The sequence below is a fragment of the Pleurodeles waltl genome, chromosome 7 (genome assembly GCF_031143425.1).
Source record: "Pleurodeles waltl isolate 20211129_DDA chromosome 7, aPleWal1.hap1.20221129, whole genome shotgun sequence".
Taxonomy (NCBI): Eukaryota; Metazoa; Chordata; class Amphibia; order Caudata; family Salamandridae; genus Pleurodeles; species Pleurodeles waltl.
This window is the reverse complement of record NC_090446.1, coordinates 675,166,292-675,190,162: the sequence shown is the minus strand read 5'-3', so window position 1 is coordinate 675,190,162 and position 23,871 is coordinate 675,166,292. Positions and strand designations below refer to the sequence as shown.

General features: G+C 46.6%; 1 protein-coding gene across 2 annotated transcripts in view; it reads left to right on the top strand.

Annotated features, from left to right (window-relative positions):
* The window catches only part of TCERG1 (transcription elongation regulator 1), a 737,036-nt gene that overhangs the window by 216,599 nt on the left and 496,566 nt on the right, over positions 1–23,871 (top strand). For both annotated transcript variants that reach the window (XM_069244676.1, XM_069244675.1), the window contains exons 7-8: positions 452–652; positions 1,879–2,003. In XM_069244676.1, coding sequence (XP_069100777.1) covers positions 452–652; positions 1,879–2,003 — 326 coding nt within the window. The remainder of the gene's footprint in view (positions 1–451; positions 653–1,878; positions 2,004–23,871) is intronic.

Below are 23,871 nucleotides of genomic sequence, written 5' to 3'. Positions count from 1 at the left end.
AAATAGTGAACCTTGATATTTTAAGCTATAAGCAAGCTCATATATTTTGGTAAAGCTATTTAATGATGATGGAATTATTTACTTACCTTGCCATTCTCAGGTTTTTGTAAACCAGTGTTAAGGTGGGATATATTTTTAATGATTGGCATTAGCCTTTGAGGTTTAGTCCTTCAGAACAGCATCATTTTTTAGCTGACGTAAGCTGGAGCGTTCTGTTTATTTTAGTCTATCTGAACACATTCAGTTAAAAGGCCTATTTAGTGTTTTGTTTCTGCCTACATATTTCCAAGAGTGCTTCATTAATCAAAAGGGGCAGTTCTGACACCTGCCTTGTAAGAGTATCTATTTAATGTAGTTGCCAGTTGTTCAAAGCTTTTACTGGAGGGAAAAGGAGAGTTGCTTTGCTTCTTTGTAAAAACTGATAAGCTAGCACATGTTTTTACTATTGTAGGTATGCTCCAAGGAATTGCTCCTCCTATGGTTCCAATGATTCACCCCCAAGTTGCTATTGCAGCATCTCCAGCTACACTTGCTGGAGCGACCATTGTTTCTGAATGGACTGAATATAAAACAGCAGAAGGGAAAACCTATTATTATAACAATAGAACGCTGGAATCAACCTGGGAAAAACCCCAAGAACTTAAACAAAAAGGTAAAAGGTCTTTATTTCATGGCAAGAAAAGTGTATTTAACATACCTTGGTATTTTTATCGATTTGAACATTTTAACATTGCTCCGAAAATAGTTGTTCCTTTTAGGATGTGTTTCATTACAATGCTTCTATTGTTTCATTACTCTGGCTGGCTGTCGTAAGGTAAGCAGCTTATTTTTATCCAGAAACAATTCATTTTTAAGTAGAGCGTAAGCATTTGACCTCATGTATACTTTTAATATTCTTCTTATGGCTTAAAGCAATTTCATTTGTTGGTTGCAGTCTCATTAAAACAAATATTGCTCGCTATTGGTCAGTTCTGCCTTTTTGTCCCTCCTTTTTCTGTTTGAGAGCAGTGACCAACTACTGTATAATTCCACTTTGGTTTCTTTATCTGTTGCTGTGATGGACTACTTTTGTCATTTCTTGGTAGCTCACTTTTCACTGTGGGTGTCTTAGGCTGGTAGCTGCATGCACTTTATTGCAGCATTCTGTACCCCTCACCTCCTTCAATGTTGCTGACATTTGTTTTAGATTTGTTCCAGTGCTGTCCTCGTTTACCTCTGCCTCCTAAAATAAGCTTATTTTACAAAAGAAGCACCCGAAGTCCACATTTAAGAGTTGACATACTAATGGGTTACTGTTCACACAGCAAGCCTTTAAATAGAAAAAATGTTTATTCTTATAAATTATTTATACATCTTTTTCATTCAAGTGTGTTATATTGTACAAAAGAAGTATACAGTCCTAACCTCTATTGTATTGTGACTACGAATGGCATACAGGGTAAAACCACCTCTAGGTAGGTTTCAAGTAAGGTTTGACCTTCAATGCCATTTTCCCCACCGATGTTCTCATTATGATGGACTAGTAATAGATCTCACAATAACATACATCTTGGCTAATAGTTAATGTGTTTGTGCTCATTAAATGTCATGAGCCACTACCACATTGTTTAAATGAGTATAACTGGCAAAACTAAGTGTCTAGTATCTTTTTCTTCCCCCTTGAACATGTATGGGGCTGTAGTAAACAAAGTAAGAGAACTATTAGGAAGTAGAGAAATATGGCTACAATTATTATCTGTGATTTAACTGGCATCCTTAACTTACATTCTGGCTGGAAAGCATCAAAATTGTAATGCATAATGTGCAAATGAAGAATAATGTCATGGGTGGCTATTATTATTATTATTATTATTATTATAAAAACGTTTTTGTTTGCAGAAAAAGTAGAAGAAAAGATTAAACCTGAACCAGTTGTGAAAACTGAGCCAGTTGCTGAAGAGCCAAAGCCCATGGACACTGATGAAGAGGATCGGAAAGAAGAACCTCCAAAGGAGATCAAGGAGGTAATAGACTCCAACTAAATGACTCCAACTAAATGACTTGGTATTGTCTTTTTAAGTATCTTCTAGTGTTTTCCTTTTTGCATACAGGTTTAAACATGAGTTTTTCCAGGAACTGGAATAATCTCCATTTGGAAGCAATTACTGAATTGGTTGATTTAAAGAGGAGTTTTAGGTTGAGGGGGAGTTGGAGAAACATCCTAAGCCCTACCCTCTAACCCACCCTCCATGGGGCATCTTGCTACCTGTGATTGATGCTCTTTTGAAGAAATACGCTTTGAAAAGCACTACTAAACATGACTGCCTTGCCCGTAAGGCAGATGTGAACACCTTCCTGCCTCTTTTTTAAACTCACTGTTGCCCCTTTCTTTCCTAGACTGTCCGGCGTTGTCAAGGGTGAATGATTAAGTGTTTGCCACTTGAATTTGATATTTAGATTTTATCTATTTCCAGACTCAAAGAATTAGCCATATCTGTGCTCACTATGTGCATGTATGGTTTTTCCTAGACGAAGAAAGGCACTGGTATGGAGTGTAGTAGCATGTCTCTAACCCTACTTTTGACTTTTGTAATATTTATAAATTAAGGTGAAATACTTTTGCAAAGTTGGTGCCTGGGAGGAGATAGGATGAGCATTGGGGACGAGATCAGTCTCTAAATGTTTACAATTGCATGTGGCATAGACTTGGTGAAATGTTTCATCTAGTTTTACTAATATTACTTAGAAGAGTGCGTGCGGGAATTGGCTCTTTTAACTAAAATATCTAGTGTAAGTACACCGAACTAGATAATCGCGTTAGCATTATTTATTCAAGTCAAAACTACATGTCTCAATATGGTGGAAACTATTCTCCCAAAAATAAAGGTTTTTTGTGAATCATTTTGCATTCGTTTTTGTAAAATTTGTAAAGTGCTACAAAAAGGAAAAACAGGTGTCCTGAGTAGTCACTACACAGTACACACAATGGAAGATGCATATGTGCTTTCTGCATTCTGGAGCCTCAGACTCTGTCTAGACATATAAAAACTCAAGGGATATTATGGTAAGCCTAACACTGTCTGAATAATATGGTTTCCTCTGCCTATTGTAAGAAAGTAGATTAGTGTACCCACAGATTGATACGCAGGATGGAGCTGGAATACTCTTTGCTGTGTAGATTTTCATCTTTGGGGGTATGTGTTCAACCAACGCCCATGTATTGTTGCTAAGCTGCTTACTCAACCATTTATTATGACTACACTAAGCCTTGTTGATAGTAACAGTGGCACCCCCATTCCCATTTAAGTTATCACATGCCACAAGAATGTGGTGATAACTTCTAGATGGGAATTGTTAGTCTGTTTTACTTTCTTTGGCTTGGATACAGTCCTGGGCTGCAAGTTATCCTTCAAATATGATGTACATAGTTTCCAAGTGCTCTAGTGAAATTGCTATTTGGGGAATTAGAATAGCATTGCCCTTGTACTTTATTAGTGGGATAGCTCTATAACCAATTTTGGGAGATCACATTGTGAAGATCATAGCTCCTTCGCCAATTATTGGAAAGATGGAGTGGACCTAGTCACACTCTTGTCAAACATCTTGCTGAGCTAAAAGGTTCACATTGAACTGTACAAAAAAGTGATGGATGTGATGGAGGAATTAACTCTGCCACTGATTATTACTCGGGCTGCATCCCAGTCCATCGTTCTCCCACTGCGCCTCCTCAGTTTTGACCCAGTTAAATGCAAATCAGTCTTGACTCTGTTCCAGTAGGAACAGTCCCGCCCAAACAGCCAGGTCTGGTCCTCCTTCAGCCAGAACACAATTATCCAAAGACTGGTTTTGCCCCTGTTAGGGCTCATCAGTCGAGTATAGCTTGGTTCCAGTGGCACAGGGTACACAGGACCCACATCTGAGCTAAAATGTTTGTCACATTCTCCATAGCATCCTTATTTGATTACAGCTTGATAGCTGAAGTGGATATTCTGGGTCAGAATTAGTCATGTCTCCTAAACCCAGTCCCCTTAAAGGTCTCTTAATTTTGGACTTGCCATCCAGAACAAATGTAGTTGAAAGGTAGTTAATGCCAGATCATATATTTGCTGATCATATATGGATTTGGGCATTGCCAAATGGGTCATCTAAGGAGATCTCATTCCTCTTGGTCTAATCCTGCCAACAGTTAAATAATGAAACTATGAAGGAAATCTGCATATAAAACAAGATCTGTTTCATTTCCTTAAATTATAATGATTGGTAGACTGCAGATCTCAGTGAATATGCTGGAGCAACAGATCACGTTGGAAGCAGTGCCCCAAGAGATTGGTTCTACATATACGTCCACTGGGACCTTTCCCATACAAGGGCTCTTCTTCAGGAGGTTGTCCTGATGGTTCAAACAAATTCTGTAGTTCAAACAAAACCTGCTGTTCACCTTTTGGGCATATCAGCACTAGTCCACCTAAGCGAGCAGGCAGGCTGTAAAATGTTGAAAAACTGTCAAGCTTTCTTCAATTTGCAAAGAGGCTTCCTGCCCTGGACTCCCACTTGAACTCCTTAAATCCGTCCCTATACATGAATATTGTCTTGTGCTCCTACAGATATGTTTTGATGGGCCTTCATAATTCTTGCCTAGATTCCTACAGGTAAAGTTATCCTTCTGAAATGGTTGAGTGGATCAAAATGATTCTCATAATGAATAATATTGAGCCATATTCTCTTTCAGAGTGTATACTTTCTAATTCCAACTAGTTGCTGGGAATGGTACCAAAGTAATGGGATTAAATAGATAACCACCTGAGTGAGCTATCACTCTGATTCACTAGATAAATGTCTCAAAGATGATCCCTCCCTAACAATCCATTGTGAGTCAGTTGTTCTCATCATGCTTATTAGTTGCTGTGTTCTATTTTGAGTGTTTGTTTTCTTTGACTTCACCATATATTCAGTTTTGTTATGGTTAATGTAGGTGGTCAACATGTGGGGCAAAATGATTGCTAGTAATAGGTCTTCCCACAAAAGTTTACTTTTCCAGCAAATTATTTTCCAACTCAGTCTCATGATCCCTCCTTTTATCCTTGCTGTGATTTGATCTGTTCTAATGGGTACTTCTAACCACAGATAACTCACCTTGTGAATATACCATAGGTGTCAGTCTGGATCTGTAAACTTTAAAAACATTCATCTCTCTGCTTCATGGTGTTGTGTAACTTTGCACCAACAATGTTCTGATCCAGAAGTGATGTGTAGCCACATATAAGTGGCATCCATGCACATTGATGTCAGTTCCTTTCTTTCTGTGTCTTCAGGTAAGGATCTGGAGGTTCTCTGTAGTCTTTAGAGCAGCTTATTTCGAAATGTTACCAGTATGCAAGGGAAAACATCACCCTCTAAAACAGCAGAGTTTGAGCCTTGTAGGGTAGTTGCAAACAGATGTCTGTGGTGTACCCTCATAAAGTCTATGTGCAGTGTATGGCTCCAGTTGGTCAAAGCCTTGTTCAGGCCTACCTGTTAGCAGACGATTCGCTCTTCTCCATCACTCTGTGCCTGGCAACCCTCCCTTTCTTGCATCGCATCCTACACCAGAGACTCTGGTGATACAGCTGTCCACCAACAAAGTCAACCCCATTGCCTTCCTTTCCTATGTGATCATGAGTTGAAATAAATAGAAACATTTGGTAAACAGATTTCTTTCCTCCATGAGCCTTGCTCTGAGATCATTAAATGCCTGCTGGCTTCTTTGCCACTATTCTCATGCCAGTTGAAATACAGTAACAACACTTTACTGACCATCTCTTTCCCAGACTATTTAGGGTGACTGCAATGTGGCAAAATGTGGAATCTGATCTGGAATGGACACCACTGATTAACACCACTAATGAAAAAGAAATATAAACTCACCCAAAGACCCACCATTCACCGGGGGGATGCAAGTGCTGACTCCATCATTGTCACAGCAGCATTCAGGAGAGCTAATGCCCCAGCTACCTTATGTCCTCCACCGGCTAGAATGCAAGAGAAAGTAGATGGTGGGCCAAAAGGGAGAGATCTGCAGCAACACAATGGTGCGTTGCCTACTACAACACCCTTCTCAAACACCAGCATTGGGAGGTGATGAATGACTCATGCAGCACCTCCAAGAGTAGTATCAGGCAAGGGCTGAGACTTTAACGCAGAAAGGTGAAAGCATCATTAACACCTGTTTAAAATCAGCCCTCAACACTCTTCACACAGCTAGTAGAGAGCTATGTGAAGACTCAATACTGAGTTGACGTGTGGTTGAGAAGCTCCTGTTTCAAACAGGAGATGCAGGTGGCAGTACTGAACATGCCCTTTACAGGGCTCTTCGATGAGTCCCTACAACATTTAAAAAGACTGCAACACTGCAAAGACATCTGGGGCACACCGTTTCAGAGGGGTCTTCCAAGGGTGCCAGGCATGCTGAAGGAGATAAACTGGACAAGTGGTATCACAACCAACTATCCCACTGCACCTTCCTCCCAAGCTTTTCGCCCCATGCCACTCGCCAAACACAAACATCACAATAGCAGTACTCCAGTACACAGACATCCCTTTTAGGCTGGGCCAAGGCAGAGGTGCCCCACCAAGAGGCGTGGAGCACTCCTTTGTGACTCCACTACACAAACCACCCTACATGCAGAACCTACAAGGGGCAGAATCAGAGGATTACTCAAGGAATGGCAAAAGATCACCTCCTAAAAATAGATCCTACACATAATACAACAGAAATATGTATAGAATTAAGGCCACCTCCATACATAACACCAGGGGCAAAGGATGGCAACCAAGAGGGAAAATCTTGCCTCATAGAGGAGGTACAGGACCGCCTCCGCAAAGAGAGGCAATAAAAAGTCCCTAAATTACTGAGGGGACAAGGGTCACATCAACATGTTTCCTGGTACCTAAAAGGGAAGACACTGACTGATCCTGAATTTTCGCACTTCAAACAAGTTCATAAAGACTCAAAAGTTCATGATGTTAACATTACAGGAATTCATAACATACTTATGACAAGGAGACTACATGGCAACCGTAGACCTCAATGACTCCTACCTCTACCCCCCAATGAACATCAAACACAAGAGATTCCTTGATTCATTGTCAACAGAATGCACTACCAGTTCACAGTGCTCCCTTTTGGGATAAAATCAGCACCCAAGGGTATCTGTAAGGAAATGCCTCATTGGCATGGTTACCCCCTGACATTTTGCCTTTTGTTGATGCCAGTTATGATTGAAAGTGTGCTGGGACTCTGCTAACCAGGCCCCAGCACCAGTGTTCTTTCCCTAAACTGTACCTTTGTTCCCACAATTGGCACAGCCCTAGCACACAGATACGTCCCTTGTAGATGGTACCTCTGGTACCAAGGGCCCTAATGCCGGGGAAGGTCTCTAAGGGCTGCAGCATGTCTTATGCCACCCTGGGGACCCCTCACTCTGCACATATACACTGCCTCACAGCTTGTGTGTGCTGGTGGGGATAAAATGACTTAGTCGACATGGCACTCCCCTCAAATTGCCATGCCCACCTCACACTGCCTGTGGCATGCGTAAGTCACCCCTCTAGCAGGCCTTACAGCCCTAAGGCAGGGTGCTCTATTCCACAGGTGAGGGCATATGTGCATGAGCAATATGCCCCTACAGTTTCTAAACAAAACCTTAGACATTGTAAGTGGAGGGTAGCCATAAAGAGTATATGGTCTGGGAGTTTGTCAAACACGAACTCCACAGTTCTATAATGGCTACACTGAAATCTGGGAAGTTTGGTATCAAACTTCTGAGCACAATAAATGCACACTGATGCCAGTATGGGATTTATTGTAAAGATGCATCCAGATGGCATCTTAGAGATGCCCCCTGAATACCACTTCTAGTGCTAGGCTGACCAGTTTCTGCTAGCCTGCCACAACCAGACGGGTTTCTGGCCACATGGGGGAGAGTACCTTTGTCACAAAGGAGGAACAAAGCCTGTACTGGGTGAAGGTGCTTCTCACCGCCCCCCTGCAGGAACTGTAACACCTGGCGGTGAGCCTCAAAGGCTCATGCCTTTTTGTTACAGCACCACAGGGCATCCCAGCTAGTGGAGATGCCCGCCCCTCCGGCCACTGCCCCCACTTTTGGTGGCAGGGCTGGAGGAGATTATGAGAAAAACAAGGAGTCACCACCCACCAGTCAGGACTGCCCCTAAGGTGCCCTGAGCTGAGGTGACTCCTGCCTTTAGAAATCCTCCATCTTGAGATTGGAGGATTGCTCCCCCCCCCCCCTCCTCAGGGAGGAGGTACAAAGAGGGCCATTGGCAACTGTCGTCCTGACCTAAACACACCCCTAAATCTAGTATTTAGGGGTGACCCAGGAAATCAGATTCCTGCAACCTACACAAAGGACTGCTGACCTGAAAGCCCTACGGAGATGACAACTGACTTGGCCCCAGACCTACTGGCCTGTCTCCAGACTCAAAGAACCTGCACAGCGACGCATCCGACAGGACCAGCGACCTCTGAAGCCTCAGGACTGCCCTGAACCCAAAAGACCAAGAAATTACCAACAACAGCGGCACTATTTAAAAAAAAAAAAAAAAACAGCAACAACTTTGCAACTTTATAGCAACTTCCAAAGAACTCACTCTTCCCGCCGGAAGCGTGAGACTTCACACTCTGCACCCGGCACGAGCTCCAGAGAACCAACACCACAGAGAGAACTCCCAGGCGACTGCAACTACGTGAGTACCCTGAGACGACCCCCCTGCACACCCACAGCGACGCATGCGGAGAGGATCCAGAGGCCCCCCTGACCGCGACTGCCTGGAACAAAGAACCAGATGCCTGGACCAAGCACTGTACCCGCAGCCCCCAGGACCGAAACAAACCTAACTCCAGTGCATAATTGACCATCAGACTGGTGGAAGTTGGCTCTGAATGCACTATTTCAAAGTAAGGAATAGTATGCACAGAGTCCAAGGGTTCCCCATAGAGGTAAGATAGTGGCAAAAAGAGTTAATACTAATGCTCTATTTTGTGGTAGTGTGGTCGAGCAGTAGGCTTATCAAAGGAGTAGTGTTAAGCATTTGTTGTACACACACAGGCAATAAATGAGGAACACACACTCAGAGACAATTCCAGGCCAATAGGTTTTTGTATAGAAAAATATTTTTTCTTAGTTTATTTTAAGAACCACAGGTTCAAGATTTACATGTAATACTTCAAATGAAAGGTATTGCAGGTAGGTACTTTAGGAACTTTGAATTAGCAAAATAGCATATACAGTTTTCACATAAATCACATATAGCTATTTTAAAACTAGACATTTAGTGCAATTTTCAACAGTTCCTGGAGGGAGTAAGAGTTTGTTAGTTTTTGCAGTTAAGTAAACCCCCTACGGGGTTCAAGTTTGGGTCCAAAGTAGCCCACCGTTGGGGGTTCAGTGCAACCCCAAAGTTACCACACCAGCAGCTCAGGGCCGGTCAGGTGCAGAGGTCAAAGTGGTGCCCAAAACGCATAGGCTTCAATGGAGAAGGGGGTGCCCCGGTTCCAGTCTGCCAGCAGGTAAGTACCCGTGTCTTCGGAGGGCAGACCAGGGGGGTTTTGTAGGGCACCGGGGGGGGGACACAAGTCCACACAAAGTACACCCTCAGCAGCACAGGGGCGGCCGGGTGCAGTGTGCAAACACGCGTCGGGTTTTCAATAGGTTTCAATGGGAGACCAAGGGGTCTCTTCAGCGATGCAGGCAAGGGGGGGGGGGGCTCCTCGGGGTAGCCACCACCTGGGCAAGGGAGAGGGCCACCTGGGGGTCACTCCTGCACTGGAGTTCGGATCGTTCAGGTCCTGGGGGCTGCGGGTGCCGAGTCTTTACCAGGCGTCGGGATCTGAGAAGCAGGCAGTCGCGGTCAGGGGGAGCCTCTGGATTCCCTCTGCAGGCGTCGCTGTGGGGGTTCAGGGGGGGCTACTCTGGCTACTCACGGTCTCGCAGTCGCCGGGGAGTCCTCCCTGAAGTGTTTGTTCTCTACAAGTCGAGCCGGGGGCATCGGGTGCAGAGTGGTAAGTCTCACGCTTCCGTCGGGAAACGCAAGTTGTTTCAAAGTTGCTGCTTTGTTGCAAAGTTGCAGTCTTTGGTGAACAGAGCCGCTGTCCTCGGGAGTTCTTGGTCCTTCTAGATGCAGGGCAGTCCTCTGAGGCTTCAGAGGTCGCTGGTCCCTGTGGGAAGCGACGCTGGAGCAGTGTCTTTAGAAGTGGGGAGACAGGCCGGTAGAGCTGGGGCCAAAGCAGTTGGTGTCACCGTCTTCTCTGCAGAGTTTTTCAGCTTAGCAGTCCTCTTCTTCTTAGGTTGCAGGAATCTAGTTTCCTAGGTCTGGGTAGCCCCTAAATACTGAATTTAGGGGTGTGTTTAGGTCTGGGAGGGCAGTAGCCAATGGCTACTGTCCTTGAGGGTGGCTACACCCTCTTTGTGCCTCCTCCCTGAGGGGAGGGGGGCACATCCCTAATCCTGTTGGAGGAATCCTCCACCTGCAAGATGGAGGATTTCTAAAAGTTAGAGTCACCTCAGCTCAGGACACCTTAGGGGCTGTCCTGACTGGCCAGTGACTCCTCCTTGTTTTTCTCATTATCTCCTCTGGCCTTGCCGCCAAAAGTGGGGCCGTGGCCAGAGGGGGCGGGCAACTCCACTAGCTGGAATGCCCTGTGGTGCTGTAACAAAGGGGGTGAGCCTTTGAGGCTCACCGCCAGGTGTTACAGTTCCTGCAGGGGGAGGTGTGAAGCACCTCCACCCAGTACAGGCTTAGTTACTAGCCACAGAGTGACAAAGGCACTCTCCCCATGTGGCCAGCAACATGTCTGGTGTGTGGCAGACTGCTAGAACTAGTCAGCCTACACGGATAGTCGGTTAAGGTTACAGGGGGCACCTCTTAGGTGCCCTCTAGGGTGTATGTTACAATAAAATGTACACTGGCATCAGTGTGCATTTATTGTGCTGAGAAGTTTGATACCAAACTTCACAGTTTTCAATGTAGCCATTATGGTGCTGTGGAGATCGTGCATGACAGACTCCCAGACCATATGCACTTATGGCTACCCTGCACTTACAATGTCTAAGGTTTTGCTTAGACACTGTAGGGGCACAGTGCTCATGCACTGGTGCCCTCACCTATGGTATAGTGCACTCTGCCTTAGGGCTGTAAGGCCTGCTAGAGGGGTGACTTATCTATACTGCATAGGCAGTGTGAGGTTGGCATGGCACCCTGAGGGGAGTGCCATGTTGACTTACTCGTTTTTGTCCTCACCAGCACACACAAGCTGGCAAGCAGTGTCTCTGTGCTGAGTGAGGGGTCCCCAGGGTGGCATAAGACATGCTGCATGCCTTAGAGACCTTCCCTGGCATCAGGGCCCTTGGTACCAGGGGTACCAGTTACAAGGGACTTACCTGGATGCCAGGGTGTGCCAATTGTGGAAACAAAAGTACAGGTTAGGGAAAGAACACTAATGCTGGGGCCTGGTTAGCAGGCCTCAGCACACTTTCAAATCATAACTTATCATCAGCAAAGGCAAAAAGTCAGGGGGTAACCATGGCAAGGAGGCATTTCCTTACACCCCCCGCCCCCAAACGAAAGAGGATGAGACTAACCTTTCCCAAGAGAGTCTTCATTTTCTAAGTGGAAGAACCTGGAAAGGCCATCTGCATTGGCATGGGCAGTCCCAGGTCTGTGTTCCACTATAAAGTCCATTCCCTGTAGGGAAATGGACCACCTCAACAGTTTTGGATTTTCACCTTTCATTTGCATCAGCCATCTGAGAGGTCTGTGTCTGAAAGAGATAATGAAATAGTGCACATGCAATTAACTGTTGGTGTACTACTGTCAATTGCAAAAAGTAGAATATCTGGTTAATAATAGTTAGCCTTCTTGTTCCGCGTAGAAGTTTTTTTCCTGTTGTCTAAATTGACACTGTGATGTAGAACAAACTATTTTTGATTACTCTCGAAGGGTTAGCATCCAAAAGTTGATGTTTTCTTGTTTAAAGTGAATTTTCATTTTAACTGGGAGATGTCAACTTCTTTGATCTCCTGAAATAAGGTTGCGTTAAGTACCGTCTAGTCGGGTGAATGTCCTGGGCATTGTTATGGCCATGGAGAATGAACGTTAATAATTTAATCGGGAATAGGCATCATGACAAGTGCCACTGTTACTTCAAACTAGGGGCTAATTTTATCCGCATTCAAGCAAGTCCTGGCTAACTGCAGAGTCCCTGCTCGGTCTTGAGTAGCTGATATACTTACAAGTGGATCTGGCCCAAATCTTTAGAAGCTTGAAAACGGACAGTGTTTATCTAGGGATACAAACATTGTCTCCTTATTACTTGTCATCGGCATTTGCTCCAGTTCGGTTATTCCAGTTTATGTAATCTGGAAACTGGAGCACAAAGCTCATCCTTTTAAAGGTTTTGCCATCATTTCTTTTAATCAAATGTCCTCTGGTTGGAAAAATGCAAAGTAAGGTCCTCACTGTGTCAGAATAGTCTTTCTTCTGACTTTGCTCTCCATGTATAGTGTGAGTTTTCTGTTAAAATCAAGAGATGTCAGAAGCTGAGAGAGTTAATCATCCTTCATGGAAGATAAGAACTTAGTTGCCATGCTTCAACTGGCAGATCAAAGGAGCTTAGAGAAGTTACTCACGCTAACTTGCCAACCTCCTCTGTGTACTACCCAGAGAAAAATCTGGTAAGAGACCCAGACTTGATTAGAGATTTCTCTGCTCTTGGTTATAGACATTGTCTATGTTGTTGATGTGCACACTGGACACTTGTGTGCCGTTCCACCAGGTTCGCCGTCTTGTCAAGTTTGTCATCACACCACTTCATGCGTGGCACAAACGCTTGATGTCGAGGACTAAGTTAGCATTGAAACATTCATTGTAGAGTTCAGTTTACACCCTTCTTGCATCATGGATAAACGCTGAGCATCTGGCCTCAGACCCTTGGTATCCAAAAGCTTATTCCAGAATGGAGATATATCTGACTCTCCATCTTTGCCAGATTGCTGTCTGTTACCATTTTCTGCTGTCATTACAGTGTAGCTGCCAGTGCATCCAGCACTGCTTCCAAGCACTTCATCTCAGTCAGTGATTCCTGCCGGGTCTCCTGAACCTGCTTCAGCTTCCCCAGGAGTGGTTCCTGTGGTCCCGGTACCAATCTATTGTTACGGTACCCACTGCACGGCAACTACAGCGTCACTTCCCAGAAGACCTATGAAGCAAACTCCAACCTTGACACCCAGAAGGGCTGTTACTTCTCTTAGTTAGGCTTATACCTGTAATAGGCACAGTTAACATCACCACTCGAGACATTCCTGCAGAATTTTCCTTACTCTTCATGGGCACACTCCAGAAGGTAACTGCACCCCTACAAGAGTATGCTTGTAGGAAGTTGGCTCTGTATATACTATTTCAAAGTAAGAAATAGTGTGCACAGAGTTCAAGGGTTCCCCTTAGAGTTAAGATAGTGGCTAAATTAGATCATTCTAATGCTCTATTTTGGTAGTGTTGTCGAGCAGTAGGCTTATCAGAGGGTAGTGTTAAGCATTTGTTGTACACACAAAGGCAATAAATGAGGAACACACACTCAAAGACATACTCCAGGCCAATAGGTTTTTATATAGAAAAATCTTAACTTAGTTTATTTTAAGAACCACAGGTTCAAAATTTGAAGTAAACACATAAAATGCAAGGTACTCCACACAGGTACGTTAGGAACTTTGAATAAAAGCAATATCATGGACAGTCTTTGATAAAATGGCAATAAGCTATTTTAAAAGTGGACAGTGCACAAATCAACAGTTCCTGGGGGAGGTAAGTAAAGGTTAGATTGCGAGGTAAGTAAAACACTTACAAGTCTCAGTTCCTGGGCATAGGCAGCCCACCGTTGGGGGTTCAAGGCAACCCCAAAGTTACCACAGCAGCAGCTCAGGGCCGGTCAGGTGCAGAGGTCAAAGAAGTGTCCAAAACACACATGCGCCTATTGAGAACATGGGTGCTCCGGTTCCAGTCTGCCAGCAGTCAAGTACACGCGTCCTGGGGGGGGAGGGAAAGGGGGGGGTTTGTAGAGCACTGGGGGGGGGGGGGGGGGGCACAAGTAGGCACACAACACACCCTCAGGGGCAGCCAGGTGCAGTGTGCAAAGCAGGCATCTGGTTTTAGATAGGAAACAATGGAGGGACCCGTGGGTCACTCTAGCTGTGCAGGGGGGCTTCTCGGGACAGCCACCACCTGGGCTAGAAAGAGGGTCCCCTGGAGTCACTCCTGCACTGAAGTTCGGTTCCTTCAGGTCCTGGAGGCTGCGGGTGCAGTGCTGGTTCCAGGCGTCAGGTCCCTTGTTACAGGCAGGCGCGGTCAGGGGGAGCCTGTGGATTCTCCCTGCAGGCTTTGCTGTGAGGTCTCGGGGGTCGTCTCGGGCTACTCACAGGCTCGCAGTCACTGGGGAGTCCTCCCTGTGGTGTTTGTTCTCTGGATCCCGAGCCGGGGGCGTCAGGTGCAGAGTGGGAAGTCTCACGCTTCTGGCGGGAAATGTGAGTTTTTTAAAAGTTGCTGCTTTGTTGCAAAGAAGTTGCTGCTGTTGAGCAGGGCCGCTGCTCACTGGAGTTTCTTCGTCCTGTAGTCCAGGGCAGTCCTCTGGGCTTCAGAGGTCGCTGGTCCCTGTTGGATGCGTCGCTGGTTGCAGGTTTTCGAGTCAGGAGACAGGCTGGTAGGGCTGGGGCCAAAGCAGTTGTCGCCTTCCATCTTCTTTGCAGACTTGTAGGCCAGCAGTCCTTGTTTCTTTGAGGCTCACCGCCAGGTGTTACAGTTCCTGCAGGGGGAGGTGTGAAGCACTTCCACCCAGTACAGGCTTTGTTCCTGGCCACAGAGTGACAAAGGCACTCTCCCCATGTGGCCAGCAACTTGTCTGGTGTGTGGCAGGAACTGGTCAGCCTACACTAGAAGTCAGATTGGTAGTCAGGGGGCATCTCTAAGATGCCCTCTGGGTGCATGTTACATATACATTGCACACTGGCATCAGTGTGCATTTATTGTGCTGAGAAGTTTGATACCAAACTTCCCAGATTTCAGTGTAGCCATTACATAACTGTGGAGTTTGTGTTTGACAAACTCCCAGACCATATACTCTTATGGCTACCCTGCACTTACAATGTCTAAGGTTTTGCTTACACACTGTAGGGGCATAGTGCTCATGCACAAATTCCCTCACCTGTGGTATAGTGCACCCTGCCTTAGGGCTGTGAGGCCTGCTAGAGGGGTGACTTACTTATGCCACAGGCAGTGTGAGATGGGCATGGCACTCTGAGGGGAGTGCCATGTCGACTTAGCCATTTTCTCCCCACCAGCACACACAAGCTGTGAGGCAGTGTGCATGTGCTTAGTGGGGGTCCCTACGGTGGCATAAGACATGCAGCCCTTAAAGACCTTCCCTGGCGTCAGGGCCCTTGGTACCAGGAGTAACAGTTACAAGGGACCTATTGGAGTGCCAGGACTGTGCCAATTGTGGAAGCAAAGGTACAGTTTAGGGAAAGAACACTGGTGCTGGGGCCTGGTTGGCAGGGTTCCTGCACACTTTCAATCAAAACTTAGGATCAGCAAAGGCAAAACGTTAGGGGGTAACCATGCCAAGGAGGCATTTCCTTACAATGCTCTAGTGCTGTGGCAGGTAGTCTGGACCTATGAAGTCTTCTTCCTCCTCATCTTAGATTAGAAGATACTCATCTAGACTAGCACTCTCTTCCTTCAAAGATCATGTCTCTCAACATATAGACCTTCCAGGAGGTTCTAATCGGAGGTGCTGCTAAACTTAATATTCTAATGCCAGCACCACCAGCTAGTACCCCTGTTTTCAAAATGCTGTTTCATAAGAGTTCTTATGGTTATGCCTTACTAGCTTCAAAACTGAGACTTAGGGTTTTAAACTTTACTGTTTTTCAGTGTTGTGTTGACAAAGACTAAGGGTCATTAGTAGAGAAGAATAATGGAGTTTGTAGCAAAATGAAAATGTCACTTACCCAGTGTACATCTGTTCGTGGCATCAGTCGCTGAGATTCACATGGTATGTGTAGGAAGTTGGCTCTGTATGTGCTATTTCAAAGTAAGGAGTAGCATGCACAGAGTCCAAGGGTTCCCCTTAGAGGTAAAATAGTGGTAAAAAGAGATAATACTAATGCTCTATTTTGTGGTAGTGTGGTCGAGCAGTAGGCTTATCCAAGGAGTAGTGTTAAGCATTTGTTGTACATACACATAGACAATAAATGAGGTACACACACTCAGAGACAAATCCAGCCAATAGGTTTTTATATAGAAAAATATCTTTTCTTAGTTTATTTTAAGAACCACAGGTTCAAATTCTACATGTAATATCTCATTCGAAAGGTATTGCAGGTAAGTACTTTAGGAACTTCAAATCATCAAAATTGCATGTATACTTTTCAAGTTATTCACAAATAGCTGTTTTAAAAGTGGACACTTAGTGCAATTTTCACAGTTCCTAGGGGAGGTAAGTATTTGTTAGGTTAACCAGGTAAGTAAGACACTTACAGGGCTCAGTTCTTGGTCCAAGGTAGCCCACCGTTGGGGGTTCAGAGCAACCCCAAAGTCACCACACCAGCAGCTCAGGGCCGGTCAGGTGCAGAGTTCAAAGTGGTGCCCAAAACACATAGGCTAGAATGGAGAGAAGGGGGTGCCCCGGTTCCGGTCTGCTTGCAGGTAAGTACCCGCGTCTTCGGAGGGCAGACCAGGGGGGTTTTGTAGGGCACCGGGGGGGACACAAGTCCACACAGAAATTTCACCCTCAGCGGCGCGGGGGCGGCCGGGTGCAGTGTAGAAACAAGCGTCGGGTTCGCAATGTTAGTCTATGAGAGATCTCGGGATCTCTTCAGCGCTGCAGGCAAGGGGGGGGTTCCTCGGGGAAACCTCCACTTGGGCAAGGGAGAGGGACTCCTGGGGGTCCCTTCTCCAGTGAAAGTCCGGTCCTTCAGGTCCTGGGGGCTGCGGGTGCAGGGTCTCTCCCAGGCGTCGGGACTTTAGGTTCAAAGAGTCGCGGTCAGGGGAAGCCTCGGGATTCCCTCTGCAGGCGGCGCTGTGGGGGCTCAGGGGGGACAGGTTTTGGTACTCACAGTATCAGAGTAGTCCTGGGGTCCCTCCTGAGGTGTCGGATCTCCACCAGCCGAGTCGGGGTCGCCGGGTGCAGTGTTGCAAGTCTCACGCTTCTTGCGGGGAGCTTGCAGGGTTCTTTAAAGCGGCTGGAAACAAAGTTGCAGCTTTTCTTGGAGCAGGTCCGCTGTCCTCGGGAGTTTCTTGTCTTTTCGAAGCAGGGGCAGTCCTCAGAGGATGTCGAGGTCGCTGGTCCCTTTGGAAGGCGTCGCTGGAGCAGGATCTTTGGAAGGCAGGAGACAGGCCGGTGAGTTTCTGGAGCCAAGGCAGTTGTCGTCTTCTGGTCTTCCGCTGCAGGGGTTTTCAGCTAGGCAGTCCTTCTTCTTGTAGTTGCAGGAATCTAATTTTCTAGGGTTCAGGGTAGCCCTTAAATACTAAATTTAAGGGCGTGTTTAGGTCTGGGGGGTTAGTAGCCAATGGCTACTAGCCCTGAGGGTGGGTACACCCTCTTTGTGCCTCCTCCCAAGGGGAGGGGGTCACAGTCCTAACCCTATTGGGGGAATCCTCCATCTGCAAGATGGAGGATTTCTAAAAGTTAGAGTCACTTCAGCTCAGGACACCTTAGGGGCTGTCCTGACTGGCCAGTGACTCCTCCTTGTTGCTTTCTTTGTTCCCTCCAGCCTTGCCGCCAAAAGTGGGGGCCGTGGCCGGAGGGGGCGGGCAACTCCACTAGCTGGAGTGTCCTGCTGGGTTGGCACAAAGGAGGTGAGCCTTTGAGGCTCACCGCCAGGTGTGACAATTCCTGCCTGGGGGAGGTGTTAGCATCTCCACCCAGTGCAGGCTTTGTTACTGGCCTCAGAGTGACAAAGGCACTCTCCCCATGGGGCCAGCAACATGTCTCGGTTTGTGGCAGGCTGCTAAAACTAGTCAGCCTACACAGATAGTCGGTTAAGTTTCAGGGGGCACCTCTAAGGTGCCCTCTGGGGTGTATTTTACAATAAAATGTACACTGGCATCAGTGTGCATTTATTGTGCTGAGAAGTTTGATACCAAACTTCCCAGTTTTCAGTGTAGCCATTATGGTGCTGTGGAGTTCGTGTTTGACAAACTCCCAGACCATATACTCTTATGGCTACCCTGCACTTACAATGTCTAAGGTTTTGTTTAGACACTGTAGGGGTACCATGCTCATGCACTGGTACCCTCACCTATGGTATAGTGCACCCTGCCTCAGGGCTGTAAGGCCTGCTAGAGGGGTGTCTTACCTATACTGCATAGGCAGTGAGAGGCTGGCATGGCACCCTGAGGGGAGTGCCATGTCGACTTACTCGTTTTGTCCTCACTAGCACACACAAGCTGGCAAGCAGTGTGTCTGTGCTGAGTGAGAGGTCTCCAGGGTGGCATAAGACATGCTGCAGCCCTTAGAGACCTTCCTTGGCATCAGGGCCCTTGGTACTAGAAGTACCAGTTACAAGGGACTTATCTGGATGCCAGGGTCTGCCAATTGTGGATACAAAAGTACAGGTTAGGGAAAGAACACTGGTGCTGGGGCCTGGTTAGCAGGCCTCAGCACACTTTCAATTGTAAACATAGCATCAGCAAAGGCAAAAAGTCAGGGGGCAACCATGCCAAGGAGGCATTTCCTTACACAACCCCCCCCCCCAAACGAAAGAGGATGAGACTAACCTTTCCCAAGAGAGTCTTCATTTTCTAAGTGGAAGAACCTGGAAAGGCCATCTGCATTGGCATGGGCAGTCCCAGGTCTGTGTTCCACTATAAAGTCCATTCCCTGTAGGGAGATGGACCACCTCAACAGTTTAGGATTTTCACCTTTCATTTGCATCAGCCATTTGAGAGGTCTGTGGTCAGTTTGAACTAGGAAGTGAGTCCCAAAGAGGTATGGTCTCAGCTTCTTCAGGGACCAAACCACAGCAAAGGCCTCCCTCTCAATGGCACTCCAACGCTGCTCCCTGGGGAGTAACCTCCTGCTAATGAAAGCAACAGGCTGGTCAAGGCCATCATCATTTGTTTGGGACAAAACTGCCCCTATCCCATGTTCAGAGGCATCAGTCTGCACAATGAACTGCTTAGAATAATCTGGAGCTTTTAGAACTGGTGCTGAGCACATTGCTTGTTTCAGGGTGTCAAAGGCCTGTTGGCATTCCACAGTCCAGTTCACTTTCTTGGGCATTTTCTTGGAGGTGAGTTCAGTGAGGGCTGTCACAATGGATCCATATCCCTTCACAAACCTCCTATAGTACCCAGTCAAGCCAAGGAATGCCCTGACTTGAGTCTGGGTTTTTGGAGCTACCCAGTCCAGAATAGTCTGGATCTTGGGTTGGAGTGGCTGAACTTGACCTCCACCTACAAGGTGGCCCAAGTAAACCACTGTTCCCTGCCCTATCTGGCATTTGGATGCCTTGATAGAGAGGCCTGCAGATTGCAGAGCCTTCAAAACCTTCTTCAGGTGGACCAGGTGATCCTGCCAGGTGGAGCTAAAGACAGCAATATCATCAAGATAAGCTGTGCTAAAGGACTCCAAGCCAGCAAGGACTTGATTCACCAACCTTTGGAAGGTGGCAGGGGCATTCTTTAAACCAAAGGGCATAACAGTAAACTGATAATGCCCATCAGGTGTGGAGAATGCTGTTTTCTCTTTTGCTCCAGGTGCCATTTTTATTTGCCAGTACCCTGCTGTCAAGTCAAAGGTACTTAAGAATTTGGCAGCACCTAATTTGTCTATGAGCTCATCAGCTCTGGGAATTGGATGAGCATCTGTCTTGGTGACAGAATTGAGCCCTCTGTAGTCCACACAAAACCTCATCTCTTTCTTTCCATCTTTGGTGTGAGGTTTGGGGACTAGGACCACTGGGCTAGCCCAGGGGCTGTCAGAGCGCTCAATTACTCCCAATTCCAGCATCTTGTGGACTTCCACCTTGATGCTTTCCTTAACATGGTCAGATTGTCTAAAGATTTTGTTCTTGACAGGCATGCTGTCTCCTGTGTCCACATCATGGGTACACAGGTGTGTCTGACCAGGGGTTAAGGAGAAGAGTTCAGGAAACTGTTGTAGGACTCTCCTACAATCAGCTTGCTGTTGGCCAGAGAGGGTGTCTGAGTAGATCACTCCATCTACTGTGCCATCTTTTGGGTCTGATGACAGAAGATCAGGGAGAGGTTCACTCTCTGCCTCCTGATCCTCATCTGTTACCATCAAAAGGTTGACATCAGCCCTGTCATGGAAGAGCTTAAGGCGGTTCACATGGATCACCCTCTTGGGGCTCCTGCTTGTGCCCAGGTCCACCAGGTAGGTGACCTGACTCTTCCTTTCTAGTACTGGGTAAGGGCCACTCCATTTGTCCTGGAGTGCCCTGGGAGCCACAGGCTCCAGAACCCAGACTTTCTGCCCTGGTTGGAACTCAACCAGTGCAGCCTTTTGGTCATACCAAAACTTCTGGAGCTGTTGGCTGGCCTCAAGGTTTTTGGTTGCCTTTTCCATGTACTCTGCCATTCTAGAGCGAAGGCCAAGTACATAGTCCACTATGTCTTGTTTATGCTCATGGAGAGGTCTCTCCCAGCCTTCTTTAACAAGAGCAAGTGGTCCCCTTACAGGATGACCAAACAGAAGTTCAAAGGGTGAGAATCCTACTCCCTTCTGTGGCACCTCCCTGTAAGCGAAAAGCAGGCATGGCAGGAGGACATCCCATCTCCTTTTGAGTTTTTCTGGGAGCCCCATGATCATGCCCTTTAATGTCTTGTTGAATCTCTCAACTAAGCCATTAGTTTGTGGATGGTAAGGTGTAGTGAATTTATAAGTCACTCCACACTCATTCCACATATGTTTCAGGTATGCTGACATGAAGTTGGTACCTCTGTCAGACACCACCTCCTTAGGGAAACCCACTCTGGTAAAGATACCAATGAGGGCCTTGGCTACTGCAGGGGCAGTAGTCGACCTAAGGGGAATAGCTTCAGGATACCTGGTAGCATGATCCACTACTACCAGGATTTACATATTTCCTGAGGCTGTGGGAGGTTCCAGTGGACCAACTATGTCCACACCCACTCTTTCAAAGGGCACCCCCACCACTGGAAGTGGAATGAGGGGGGCCTTTGGATGCCCACCTGTCTTACCACTGGCTTGACAGGTGGGGCAGGAGAGGCAAAACTCCTTAACCATGTTGGACATATTGGGCCAGTAGAAGTGGTTGACTAACCTCTCCCACGTCTTGGATTGTCCCAAATGTCCAGCAAGGGGAATGTCATGGGCCAATGTTAGGATGAACTTCCTGAACAGCTGAGGCACTACCACTCTCCTAGTGGCACCAGGTTTGGGGTCTCTGGCCTCAGTGTACAGGAGTCCATCTTCCCAATAGACCCTATGCGTTCCATTTTTCTTGCCTTTGGACTCTTCAGCAGCTTGCTGCCTAAGGCCTTCAAGAGAGGGACAGGTTTCTTGTCCCTTACACAGCTCCTCCCTTGAGGGTCCCCCTGGGCCTAAGAGCTCAACCTGATAAGGTTCAAGCTCCAAAGGCTCAGTTCCCTCAGAGGGCAGAACTTCTTCCTGAGAAGAGAGGTTCCCTTTCTTTTGCTGTGCTGCAGTTGGTTTCCCAACTGACTTTCCTGTTCTCTTGGTAGGCTGGGCCATTCTTCCAGACTCCAGCTCTACTTGTTCACCCTGTGCCTTGCATTGTGCTCTTGTTTTCACACACACCAGTTCAGGGATACCCAGCATTGCTGCATGGGTTTTTAGTTCTACCTCAGCCCATGCTGAGGACTCCAGGTCATTTCCAAGCAGACAGTCCACTGGGATATTTGAGGAGACCACCACCTGTTTCAGGCCATTGACCCCTCCCCATTCTAAAGTAACCATTGCCATGGGATGTACTTTTCTCTGATTGTCAGCGTTGGTGACTGTGTAAGTTTTTCCAGTCAGGTATTGGCCAGGGGAAACCAGTTTCTCTGTCACCATGGTGACACTGGCACCTGTATCCCTCAGGCCCTCTATTCTAGTCCCATTAATTAAGAGTTGCTGTCTGTATTTTTGCATGTTAGGCGGCCAGACAGCTAGTGTGGCTAAATCCACCCCACCCTCAGAAACTAGAATAGCTTCAGTGTGGACCCTGATTTGCTCTGGGCACACTGTTGATCCCACTTGGAGACTAGCCATACCAGTGTTACCTGGATGGGAGTTTGGAGTGGAACCTTTCTTGGGACAGGCCTTGTCTCCAGTTTGGTGTCCATGCTGTTTACAGCTATGACACCAGGCTTTTTTGGGATCAAAGTTTTTACCCTTGTACCCATTGTTTTGTGAAGAGGCTCTGGGCCCACCCTCCTGTGCAGGTTTTTGGGGGCCTGTAGAAGACTCTTTACTATTTTTAGTTTTGGTTGTCTCATCACCCTTCCCCTGGGGAGTCTTTGTGACCCCTTTCTTTTGGTCACCCCCTGTTGAAGTCTTGGACACCCTTGTCTTGACCCAATGGTCCGCCTTCTTTCCCAATTCTTGGGGAGAAATTGGTCCTAGGTCTACCAGATGCTGATGCAGTTTATCATTGAAACAATTACTTAACAGGTGTTCTTTCACAAATAAATTGTACAGCCCATCATAATTACTTACACCACTGCCTTGAATCCAACCATCTAGTGTTTTCACTGAGTAGTCAACAAAGTCAACCCAGGTCTGGCTCGAGGATTTTTGAGCCCCCCTGAACCTAATCCTGTACTCCTCAGTGGAGAATCCAAAGCCCTCAATCAGGGTACCCTTCATGAGGTCATAAGATTCTGCATCTTTTCCAGAGAGTGTGAGGAGTCTATCCCTACACTTTCCAGTGAACATTTCCCAAAGGAGAGCACCCCAGTGAGATCTGTTCACTTTCCTGGTTACACAAGCCCTCTCAAAAGCTGTGAACCACTTGGTGATGTCATCACCATCTTCAAATTTTGTCACAATCCCTTTGGGGATTTTTAACATGTCAGGAGAATCTCTGACCCTATTTATATTGCTGCCACCATTGATGGGTCCTAGGCCCATCTCTTGTCTTTCCCTTTCTATGGCTAGGAGCTGTCTCTCTAAAGCCAATCTTCTGGCCATCCTGGCTAACAGGAGGTCATCTTCACTGAGAGCATCCTCAGTGATTTCAGAAATGTGGGACCCTCCTGTGAGGGACTCACTATTTCTGACTAACACAGTTGGAGACAGGACTTGAGGGGTCCTGTTCTCCCTATTTAGGACTGGAGGAGGGGCATTGGCCTCCAAGTCACTAATTTCTTCCTCTGTGATGTCATCATCAGAGGGGTTGGCTTTTTCAAACTCTGCCAACAGCTCCTGGAGCTGAATTTTGGTAGGTCTGGAGCCAATGGTTATTTTCTTTATATTACAGAGAGACCTTAGCTCCCTCATCTTAAGATGGAGGTAAGGTGTGGTGTCGAGTTCCACCACCTGCATCTCTGTATCAGACATTATTCTGCTAAGAGTTGGAATACTTTTTAAAGAATCTAAAACTGTTTCTAGAATCTAATTTCAAACTTTTAACAAACTTTTAAACTCTAAAAGACAATGCTAAACAGGGACTTAACTCACAAGGCCCTAGCAGGACTTTTAAGAATTTAGAAAAATTTCAAATTGCAAAAATGAATTTCTAATGACAATTTTGGAATTTGTCGTGTGATCAGGTATTGGCTGAGTAGTCCAGCAAATGCAAAGTCTTGTACCCCACCGCTGATCCACCAATGTAGGAAGTTGGCTCTGTATGTGCT